Raw genomic sequence first — 12,359 nt, forward strand, 5'->3', positions numbered from 1 at the left:
AGAGTGGGCATTTCCATTCCCTGGGTCACTCCTCCAAACACCCTCAGAGCCTGCAGTGTCAAAGCTGGGAGGCAGGAGCTCCACCTCTCCAGGTCTCCCACCTAGACGGCAGGAAGCCAACCACCCGAGCATTCCCCCACTGCCTCCCGGGGTCTGCATCAGCAGAAAACGTGAATGAGAAGTAGGACGAGGACCAAGGCCAGGTTCTCCCAAGCAAGACACAGGCATCTTGAAATCCACCTTAACCACTAGACCAAGTGTCCACCCTGACAGAGTCATTACAGAAATGTCTTGGAACCTCAGCAGGGACACAGATAGTGAAGCCCACTGGTCAGTGGTGTTGGAGCAACTCGATTGGCTGCCATACAAAAAACAAGAGTGCGAGGCTCAGACCAAGTCCCCAATACTTTTCCTCTAAGATTTGATTGTCTTCCCCTCCTCTCATTTCTAGTGCAGCTTGTAGAAGGTAAACACTCTTCATTTTTTGAACCACTGCTCAGACACAGCAGTTACTAAACGTCCTGTCTCTAGGTGAGGGGCAGAGACTATCAGTTTCCCAGAGGAGGAACCAGCAGCTAAACTCCATTCTGTCCTTCATTTGATCACCGGGCAAAGCACTCTACCTGTAGAGAGGATCTTCAAGAAGTCTGTGGAAAACGTGTATACTGCAACACTATTTATGAGTTTCAAAAACTGGCATCAAAATTGTGCCCAGTGCAATAGCCTAGTGGTTAAAGTCCTCACTTTGAATGCGCCAGGATCCCATATGGGCGCCGGTTCTAATCCCGGCAGCCCTGCTTCCCATCCAGCTCCCTGCTTGTGACCTGGGAAAGCAGTCAAGGATGGCCCAAAGCCTTGGGACCCTGCACCCACGTGGGAGACCCAGAAGAGCTCCTGGCTTCGGATTGGCTCAGCTCTGGCCGTTGCGGCCGCTTGGGGAGTGAACCACTGGACGGAAGAACTTCCTCTCTGTCTCTCCTCTCTGTGTATCCGCCTTTCCAATAAAAATAAATAAATCTTTTTTAAAAAATAAAAAACTAGCATCAAAATAAACATTTTTGTATTCCATTTATCCTCTATTTTTCCATAAGCTTATTCAAGTGTTCTCACATTATTTTATTGAGTCCTTTCAAAGACCCTCTCGTTAATCATTTTACAGATGTAAAAACAAAAGCTGAGAAAATGGATACCATCAAAACAAGACCAGGCTCTTTCACGGCACTTAGAATTTACTGCTCCTACCCCCAAAACCCATATAGCAATTTTTCTCACACAATTCCTACACCTGACATTCGAGAAACCCAGACAAACAGAGTAATTTGTTCCATGTCGTAAACAAGCCCAAGGTAGTGCAGGAAAGAGCCTGATTCTCCTTTTTCCCAATTGACTGTTCCTTCTGAATGTTCAACATCCCTGCTAATATGGTGGGAGGGTGTAAAGGGTGGAGGCCACCTGTAACTGCCTACCCCCTCCATTCCCAGCCCAGTGCCCAGCCAAGCTGGCACAAAAAGATAATCAGGATGCCTGCTGGGTGAATGTTCTTCAACTTAGTTCCAAATCAGTCACCCAATAGTCAACTAGCACCCTGAAAATATTGTGCCAAGCAGCAACATGTCGTATTAAAATCAATGAAAGGAAGGGCACAAGACATGCTGAGGGTTGGGCCCGGCGCAATAGCGTAGTGGTTAAAGTCCTCACCTTGTACACCCGGGATCCCATATGGGCACCGGTTCTAATCCCAGCAGCCCTGTTTCCCATCCAGCTCCCTGCTTGTGGCCTTGGAAAACAGTCAAGGACGGCCCAAAGCCTTGGGACCCAGACCTGGAAGAAGCTCCTGGCTCCTGGCTCCTGGCTTCGGATTCGCTCAGCTCTGGCCATTGGTGGCCTCTTGGGGAGTGAACCATCAGATGGAAGATCTTCCTCTCTGTCTCTCCTCCTCTCTGTATATCTGACTTTCCAATACAAATAAATAAATCTTTTTAAAAAAAGATATGTTGAGGGCAGCTAAACTTCCTTGGACAATATTACAAAAGCGGTCACACATCTTATACACAGAAAACATGGCAGCAGGGGTGGCTCTCGAGGGAAACCATGTACTGTGGGTGATAATGGCATGCCCATGTAGGCTCACTGAGGGTAGGAAATGTCCACCATGAGGCATGAGTGCTGATGGAGTAGGAGAGGATGCAGACAGATAATAAGGGACACAGGAACTCAATACCTCTCCTTCACTTCAGCTATGAACCTGTAAATGTTCTAAAAATAGAATACCCTCAATTAAAAGAAAAAAAAGTCATAGGGCCCCTCCAGGAGGTAGCCAGAGGAGTCCTGACAGCCACCAGGGTGAACAGTGGGGGAAGCAGGATGGCTTGTCTAGCTAGCGGGTGACCGCTCAGTTGTCCCTCCTTACTCCACAGCAAACAGCTCCACCAGAGCCAGCAGGCCTGTGCTTGGAAAATAAAACTCTATATTAGGCATCAAGCATGCCTTTATAGTAACAGCATGAAATTAGGTCAAGAGTAAATCTAAGCTGGGCACCGACTGTATGGCAACAGCACATGACCCGCCCTCCCCAAGTGCCCATGACGATCTGTGGCCATTCTCGAACTTGAGCTTTTGCATGTTACATTCCTTGGCACACCATGTGAAATGCTATACAAATCCCCTCTGATATTTATAAAAGTCAAGTGCTATTATGTTTTCAATGGGGAGGTCACGCCAACCTGCATGGAGTCCACACAGCCACCAGATGATTCTGTGGGCTGTCCTCCCTAGTCCTCCCCACACTGGCTAGGCAGAGGCCTCAGGCTCCTTTTCTTTAATTTTTCACACAAAGTTTTCAGTAAATGAATAAGTTCTTTCTCATCATCTGTTCCCTGTGCCTTTCTCTACCTCCCCAGGGGCTGGGTACTGGGAGGCTGTTGATAAGAGGAGAACGGGGAGGCACAAGGGCTGCTGGTTGTGCCAAACTGACAGGGCTCCTCGGTGCCCAGAGCTGAGCCTTGTGCCAGACCCAGGGCAGGGAAGGGGCAAGGCCAACAGCACCATGTGGGAAGTAATGTTACTGCATGCCCTTTTAAGCCCTCTGCCTGGCCTGCTGCTCCCCTGCTACCCGCCCTGTGGTCAGCCACTGCAGAAATGACTGTGTGCGTGCGTACACACGTGAGTGCACCCTAGGCTCCTTCATATTGAAAGGGGAAAGAACCCTTCAGGAAGGACCCTCTCCACTGCTCACTTGCTGCTAGAAGATAAGAGTAGTGTCAGCAGCAGGTGCACTGGCTGTCCCTGGACTCAAGACCCTCTTGTGGGTGGGAGCCAGCATCACACCATCTGCATTTGCTCCAGTGACTTCCGCTGTGGCACAGAGCAGTGGAAACCAAGTAAGTTTTTCTGGGCCAATAAAAGAAAGCCACTATTTTGTAGCCAGAGAATCTTGAGCTGAAAAGTCCCAACCTGTGGGCCTAACTAACCTTACTTTGGAGGGTTTTCTATGAACTGACTCCCACTTCTCAGTATGAGCGTCTTTCCCTTGTCCTGCACAGGAGATTGTTTGAGGACAGCAGACAGTATTGCAACAGATGCTGCAGAGAGCAGGAGCCAGGGGCATGTGTTCTAGCTCCTCCCTGGACTGGTCTTCTTTAACCTGAGTCTCAGTTGTCTCCAGCAAAGACCAGGAGAAACATTCACGTTTTAGGCTTTCACTAAAGACTTGCTAAAACCACAACTGGAAAGTATCCAGTAGCATACCCAATTATTAGTACCCAAGGCAGGTTCACTTGCTGACTTGTTCACTTCCTTTACAACCTTCCAAAAGACAGAGACTAAGCTTGGTTCACCATTATATACATTGGGTCCACAAAGTTCTTGGCACACTGTAGGCATATAAAAACTCGGGAATTAGGTGAATGAAGCAATGGTGGGCCAAACACAGATGGTTCTGATATATTGCAAACTAGAATCAGCAATCTCATTAGCCTGCTATGGCAGGTTAGAGCCTGCAGGAGTGAGCAGCTCTGGTTCAGCCTAGTGGCCTAGGCCTGAGGCAGCCATCCTGAGGCTTCCCAGCCCGCCAACTCCTAAAACCAGGGATAACCTAGGCTACCTGACTCTCTTCCTTGAGGAAGAAAAGGTGGGAGGTGAAACAGAAGTCCCTGCTTTAAAAACGCAGATGGTTTTTACAACACTGGGGTTCCTGGCAAGAATCCCATCAGACCCCCAGTGTTTCTGAGCTCTCAAGTGCGGGTATCACTGAGGAAGGGCCTGGTGTTCCTGGAGGCTGCCTGCCGGGCCTCTGTCCATGACACTTGTTTAGATATTGGCCTCGGGGCAGCTTTGGGCATTCTAAGGCTCTGACCCTTGTGGCCTGTGACACTGGCTCCATGAGATCGCCCAAAGTATGGAATTTTTCCCTACTCTTACTTCCCTCAACTGTGCTTGAAGAGTCCCAGTAGCTTTGAGCTTAATGGATGTACCTGCAGTGTTCCTCTGCACGGTCTAGGATGGTCCAGGATTCCATTCCCACCTTGGAAAAGCAGTTGGTTATGGTTTATGTTTTTTCACCACTCTCACCACAGACATGGTCCTTCCCCTTCTGCCCACCCCACGGGGGAGTGACAATTCTTGAAGCTCATAATGAAGAAGACCACAGTAAAGCAGTAACAGTGCTTCCCAAACACCTCTACTTCCCAAACACTTGCTCCATGACAGGTCTATGTGCCAAATTCTTGACATGGACTATCAAATTAAACCCTCTTGATAGTCCTTCTCTATTATTAATTGCCCTGGTGACACAAGGAAGACATAAGGTCTTTGGAAGTTAAACAATTTGCCCAAGATTATGAGACTTGTAACTGGTGGGGCTAGAATCTGTTATTACTCAGTCTAACACCACATTCCAAGTTTTGGTTCACAGTTGAGTGGATACCCTGAACTTGGTTCTCTGACTTCTGGCTCCTTGAGATCCCTCTTTTCCTTAGTCTACAAGACACTGAACTATCAACTGGCTTCCTAGGTGTCACCCTATCCACTCCCTTGCCTGCAGGTAGCTCCATTGACTCCAAGCAATCATTTCACACCCACTTCTCCTTCTTCTTGCCTGTCAGTCACTTTGGCCTGGCCCTCCCAGACCAATCCTGGCCCCCAGTTTAGCTCACAAGGAGGCGGCTGCTCTGAGGACAAGCTGAAGATGATTCCAGCCCCCAGTTAAGGCACCTCTCCTGGCCTCTAATTAACACCACCCTACCCTGCCTGTTGCCTCAAGGCTCGTTCAAGTCCCAAATGAGGACGTGCAGTGGCCTGAACAACATTATGATTTGTAAAACCCATTCCTAATTAGTTTGACTTTGAATAAAGAGGGTAATTATTTTTAAATTTATTAACTGCTGCCTGGCCGCAGAAGTTTCCAGATCAAATGACATGGAGAAGCTATTTCTGTTCAGTGATGCAGCAATTTATATTACTGATCGGTCATTAGAACCCCTGGCACAAAACCACTTGTGTTTCCTGAGCCAAGCCAGCGTCCATGTGTCAAATTTCAAACTCAGGGTATAAGTTAGGCCATTAATGGTATTTATCAGTTCATCTGGACTGAGAGAACTACTTACTAATTTCAGCGTGCCTGTGAGCGTGCACATGCTTCCTAGCTCTGATCGTACTCAGCAGCATCAACACAACTCTGACGTGTCACCCAGGCACCAGCACCTCGGCAGCCGTCTCACTGCTCATTCTTCACCACTCAGCAACCCAAACATTTTGGAAGCAGCAGTGTTTTGCAATATGTATTTGTCATAATATAAAAGGTGTAAAACGATCTCTGTTTATCTCCTCAAAGTCTTTGCTGTACCCAAACAGAAAGCTCAAATGTGACAACAAAACCTGGAGTGTGGCCTTCCCAAGCAACAGCCTGAGCCCACCAAGGTTGGGAATCAGGCAAGATGGGATTCTACACACCAGGGCAGAAATCCAGGAGGATACACAACCTAGCAGCAAAGACTCCCACCTCCTGAGTCAGACTGCCTGTGTTCAATTCCTGGTTCAAGCTCCTAACTTTAGCTTCCTGCCCATTCAGATCCAGGGAGGTAGCGGTGCAGACTCAAGCCACTGGCTTCCTATTTCCCACATGAAAGACCCAAGGCGGAGCTTCCAGCCCCTGACTTTGTCCCAGGACCAGCCCTGGCCATTGGGAAGTGGGGTATGAACAAGCAGGTGTCTGGCGTTGGGGAATAAACCAGCAGATAAGAGTTGGTGTGATTGTACTCTTACTCTCCCCTTCTCAAGTAAATAAATAAATAAACTTAAGAAAGCCAGGTTAAGTGGGGTCAAGAGGGTGAGATATGATGGTGCCACTTACTCAGTTACATTACAATCAGTAATACTTGGTACTACACTCATGTTTTCAGTGTCAAGAATGCCTGTGGGGGGCCCAGCGGTGTGGCCTAGCGGCTAAAGTCCTCGCCTTGAAAGCCCCGGGATCCCATATGGGCGCCGGTTCTGATCCCGGCAGCTCCACTTCCCATCCAGCTCCCTGCTTGTGGCCTGGGAAAGCAGTCGAGGACGGCCCAAGGCTTTGGGACCCTGCACCTGTGTGGGAGACCTGGAAGAGGTTCCTGGTTCCTGGCATCAGATCGGTGTGCACCGGCCCGTTGCGGCTCACCTGGGGAGTGAAACATCGGATGGAAGATCTTCCTCTCTGTCTCTCCTCCTCTCTGTATATCCGGCTTTCCAATAATAATAAAATCTTAAAAAAAAAAAAAAAAAGAATGTCTGTGGGACGCCATAGTACCATCCCATGCAATGCTGCATGTTGGCCCTACGAATTCTAGGGTATGAAATTCAGGCTCAGGCTGATTCAGGGAAATGAGCCAACCTTAAGAGGTGGACGTGGCCAACAAGGTGTTAGGACTTCTTACACAAATCACAGAGATCTGGAAGCTAAATGACTTCTTGAACATCTCAGTCCACTCAGTTAGTGTGCAGACAGCTGGGGAGTAGTAGGAAGAGCATCAAAGTGGGAGTTGTGCCAAGTTTCAGCACTTCACTTAGCAGTAAGTAGCTTCTAAGCTTCTGTTTTCCCACCTATTAAACGGGTATAGTAAAATGTTTATCTTAAAGTAAGCACTTATTGTAACTATCTTGTAAGAAAATTTTTACCATCAATATCAAGTAATACTAAATTAATTTTTTTCTATTTCCAGGGCTCTCTCCCAACCTTCCCGTTCACTCCCTCAGTGGTATCTGCCATCCTGCTTGGTTTTTCCTACTCCATGAGCAGAGTGCTAACCTTCTGCAGTCTCCACAGTATGGGCTCTCCCATCCTCCCAGGTCCCCTTTTCCTAGAACACAAATGAGTAAACAGATTTCACATTGGGTTCCTCCAACCTGGGGCCACAGGAAGCAGTGCCATGAATGACAGAAGAACAATCCCCCGTGTCAGGAGGGTCTTTGGTGTCACCTCCTTGCCAACACTACTCAGAGGGGGAGGTTGCCCTAATTTATGCCTTTAGTGCCCAGCGTCATGCCTGCCCCATGCTAGGAGATGGTTATTACTCCCTATTACTGGAGGAGCTTGCCTACAGCTCACACTTAGGCTGCAAGCAGGGCATGGCCAAAGTCGCCACCTTGGTCACTTGTTCCTTCTTGGGATCCATTTTTTTCCCACTCTCCCTCTTTCAAGAGCTTGGTTTACTCAATCTATTTTGGGACAAGACACATGTGGATTATTGAAAATCAGTCACATTTTCCTTCTATATCAACTGCTGTGCTAGGCAGCTGGCCTCCATCCTTCTGATGGAGGTAGCCTTGTGTATCACAAACTCTCCTAGTCAAAGACAAGTTCTGAGGGACTCACCCTCACAACAGGAAATATGCCTGCATTAGTCACCACCATATTCTCAGCAAGTGCTGGGCACATATATAGTGCTCAGGATGGATATAGGGCCCATGTGGGCACAACTGCCCTGGTGCTCACCCCTTGGGAGGCTCTGCTTCTTCCTCTGCCCCTGGGTGAGAGGGCAACTTGCTCCTTGCTGTGCAATTTAATTCAGATGAGCAGAATGAAGCTGGATGGCAAAGCTGGCTCAGGGCTTAGTCTCCCCAACAACCAGGTGAAAATTCTCAAGAGTGGGATTCTAGAGTAGAATTGGTCTCATAGTAACAAAGTGGGGGGCACCCTGGTGGACCTGGTCTTCCTCTGGCTTTCATAGCAACTAGACCTGGATCCCTGTATGTAATAACTTATACTTGCATTACCTTCTCTGTAATGCAGCAAGGAAGGTATGCAGTGGAGTGACAGCTCACTTGTAACTTCCCCTCCCATCATTGGCCCAGCACCGGGCCAAAGTCCATGATTCCAGTGCTAAGAAGTGCGTTTTTCACTGCCAAGAGGCAGATTTTATGAGGGGGAAGGATAGCAGCTTAGAATTACCATACTAATTTTATTATTTTACTGTAATAATTTTATTATTGATGACAGATTGTATCGGTACTTGTAATAGTTGTAACAGTATGACGGTTGTACCAGTAGCTGACTGGTTCTTCTACTCCAGTGCCTTGTAGTTTCTGATCTCTCAACATGACTGCTGCCAAATGCCTCTTTTCCTGTAGGTTTTTATCATTCCCCCATTGAGAAGGAAAGTTCAGCTTGCCACCTCCTTAAATTCTGGGGCTGACCTGTGACTACTCTGACCAATAAAACATGGCAGAGGTGAAGTTTTGTGTTTCCAGCCTAGTTTTTTATAAAGGCTGGCAGTTTCTGCTTCCTGGTTCATGGAGCCCTGAGCTGTCAAGGAGCAAGTCCAAGTAGCGGCAGAGCACATGCAGGAGCAATGAAGGTCAGACACAGGAGTGAAGAAGCCATCGTGGATATGCAGCCAGCTGAGCCTCCAGATGACCACATGACTGTAAGCCAGAAGACAGACTTCAAGGGAAAAACACGTGCTGGATTGCCAGAGCTAAGCGCACTTTGTTGCTGTAAGCTACCCTTGGAGTACTGTGTGACATGGCCATTGACAGCTCAGACTGTCCCTGGGGTGAGCGCTCAAAACAGGAGCCAGGGTGATCTTTGAAATACAAAAATCAAGTCATGTTATTCTCCCACTCAAAACCGTTTTCTAAAATGGTACTCTACAAATACGCGTGTGCATAAACACACATGTATGTGTATGATACCTCAGCACACCTATGTCTTTGTGCATGTACATGTGAAGCCAGTGATTCTCCCAGGCACATGATCAAATATACATATATATCACACATTTGCAAACATACATGCAGTTGAACTGAGATGCTACACAAACCATACAAGAGAAAACACATGCTCCCAAAGTATACAGTTTAATGAACTTGTATATGTTCAAAGCTTTCCAACTATCACCATCTCAACATTTGAGCATTTTTATCACTCCAAAAAGAACCCCTATCTCCACTGGCAGTTACCCGCTACTCACTCCCAATTCCCCCAGCCTCCACCATCTACTAATTAACTTTCCATCTCCATGGGTGTGCCTATTCCGGACATTTTACATAGATGGACCTTTTTGTGCCTGGCTTCTTTCACTAAGTATGTGAATGCTCACCCATCCCTACCGTAGCATGTGTCAGTATCCACCCCTATCAATGCCCAAATTCCAATCCACTGTATGGACATACCACACATCAGTTGACAGTCAGTGTCTATACTACTACGAACAGTCCTGTTCATTTTTTTGCATGGACATATATCTTCCTATCTCTGGGGTATATACCTAAGGGAAGAACTGCTGTATCCTAAGATAATTCTACATTTAACCTTCTAGGAAACTGTTTTCCGAAGTGATTGTACTGTTTTATATTCCCACCAACAAACTTCTGTCATAACACTTGTTGGTACCAATATTCTTTTATAGCTTCATCCTAGTAGATATGAGGTAATAACTCATTATGGTTTTGACTGCCATGTCTCTGATGGCTATTGGTCTCAGCATCCTTTCATGTATTCATAGTCTGTTTGTCTGTCTTCAGAAACATGTCTATTCAGATCCTCTGATCACTCTTCATTTTGGCTGTCTGTATTCTGTTTTTGAGTCCCAGGGGTTCTTCATACATTTTATCTGTTAAGTTCCTTAAAAATGTCTTTTTCCTCTCCAATGAACTCAGCACATGCAGAGTAAAACCAACAGTGCTAGGATCCAGAGACCTATCTGATTTCTACCCTCCTCTCCCAGCACTCGCATGTCACTGCCTGACATTGAGTCACACTGCCCTTAATGCTGTTCTTTGGACCTGTGAAGCTCAACCCAGCCATGGGACTCTTGCCAGCACCTGTTCCCTTTGCTTACACTTCCTCACCCCTTCACCTTAGGACCCTACCCAAGTTATCTCCTCGGGGAGGCCTTCTTCCCTGGCTATTAGATCCAAACAATACTTTCCTCTCATCCTCTATCTCTTCTCCTGCTTTTTCTTCTAGCATTTGTCAGGCTGGCTTTAGCTTACCGGTTCCTTCATCTAGTCGGTGTATATTCTTGCATTTGTTAGAGCCTAATGTTAGAGCACAGTTATTTGCTGATGCTGGTTCTCAAATTGCAGCTCCATGAGGGGGCAAGAATGTTCTCTGTGTCATATGTTGCTCTCCCTTCAATGCTCACAGAGTGTTAGGCACATTGTAGGAACTCAATAAATATTTATTAACTTAAATACATCTACTACTACCTTTTGATGAGAGTAGGTACTGTGAGTCAAACACTTTACAAAGCACCTCAAACAAAATATTTCATCTCCATAATAAAATTCTGCTATAAGGGAGATAACTAACTACTATCATTGCATTGGTCCAAGAAACTCCAAATAAGAGAGTTTATTTATGCATAGTACCACAAATAGGAAGCGGCCTCAGAATTAAAACTTGGAGGCCTAAGCCATGAACTGCAAGGCTCCATCACGCTTATGCTTCTATTGCCTTTGGCCTTCTCCCTCCTTGAAGCTTTTGACTGCCTTCTTTGTCATCTATGACATGCAAGCAGCCTCCGACGTTAGTCAGTGACTGAAAGACTGCCCCTGTCTTGTCATGTACACTACCAAGAACAGAGCTGGCACACCATGAGCATTCAGGAAGTATGAGCTGCACCAACAGTGACACCAATTACAAGATGTTGATGTTGTGAAATCGATGCTTTGAAATTAAAGAAAGCTGGATCATTTATAGCGGATATGGTTAGAAAACATCTTTGCATATAGACTGATTGCTTGGACAGTGGCTCAAATCTTGCACCAGGCCTTCGTGGTCACACAGGAGTTTCCAAATGTTATGAAAGAATGAGAGATTTCTTAATTCTTAACCAAGGCAGGTGATGGTACAATAACATCCCAGATGTTTAAGGCCTCAATGTGAACATAGCAGATGCTTCTGTGAGGATGAGAGCTCAATGGTCTGGTAACAGATATTCCAGCCTAACCCAGCAGAGTTATTCTGGTCAGGGCAATGTCACACATGCAAGCTGCTGCCCAGTCAGCCATACACACACAAGTAGCTGCTAGTGGCAGCAGCCCAGCCCTGCTCACAGCTCCTCAAGGAAATGACTGACCATCCCATCTGCTACAAGCAGAATGCCACTGAGATGCTTCATCCTCATGGACTCTCAGACAATGGGGAACCTGGAGAAAGGGAGCAAAGTCAACTCACCAGTGTGGGTCTGTCTGTGCGTCTCCAGGGCATCCTCCTTGGAAAACTGGGCTCCGCACTGATCACAGACAAAGGCTTTGGCACCCGCTGCAAAGAAGGAGAGGTGATTAGCACAAGCAGGGTACTCCACTAGGACGAGGGAGTGGTCCTCAGCCAAGACCCCGCAGGCGGATTCTGGGAAAGAGTATTAGGTACTTATGAAGATCCAGAGAGAAGCACTGTTGTATGTCACCAGTAGCCACCCCAGACCCTCCTCCAAGAAGTAACTACCCACCTCACTGAGCCCCAAATATCCATGTCCAGGAGTCACCCAGGGAGAAGGGACACAGTCAAAATGCCCACAATGAACAGAGATGAGCTCCAGGTGAGACACTCCACGAAGCAGGGGGATTCAGAAGGGCCAGCTCCAGGTGAGGAGGAACAGGAGAACTCACGGTGAAAAAGCATGTCCTGTCACCTCACTCACACTTTTGGGAAATGAAGGAACTACTGGCATATGTCTTCTTGGATGTTCATAAAAACTTCTGACCGAGGATGTCCAAAACTATAAATTCACCATCTGCCTCCAACCACCATCACCTGACCCTGACCTTTAAAGATCCAGGTGTCTTGAGGATAAAGTCTGAACCCAATCCCCTGCTTCCCTTCACCACCTCTCCAAGTGCTTGTCTTCCTTGCTCCATCTCTCACATTCTACTCCTGCTCC

General features: G+C 47.1%; 1 protein-coding gene across 2 annotated transcripts in view; it reads right to left on the reverse strand.

Annotated features, from left to right (window-relative positions):
* ZBTB16 (zinc finger and BTB domain containing 16) overlaps positions 1-12,359 on the reverse strand; it is a 176,044-nt gene that overhangs the window by 46,490 nt on the left and 117,195 nt on the right. For both annotated transcript variants that reach the window (XM_004585084.3, XM_058663892.1), the window contains exon 4: positions 11,654-11,740. In XM_004585084.3, the coding sequence (XP_004585141.1) occupies positions 11,654-11,740 (87 nt within the window). The remainder of the gene's footprint in view (positions 1-11,653; positions 11,741-12,359) is intronic.

This window comes from Ochotona princeps, chromosome 4 (genome assembly GCF_030435755.1).
Source record: "Ochotona princeps isolate mOchPri1 chromosome 4, mOchPri1.hap1, whole genome shotgun sequence".
Taxonomy (NCBI): Eukaryota; Metazoa; Chordata; class Mammalia; order Lagomorpha; family Ochotonidae; genus Ochotona; species Ochotona princeps.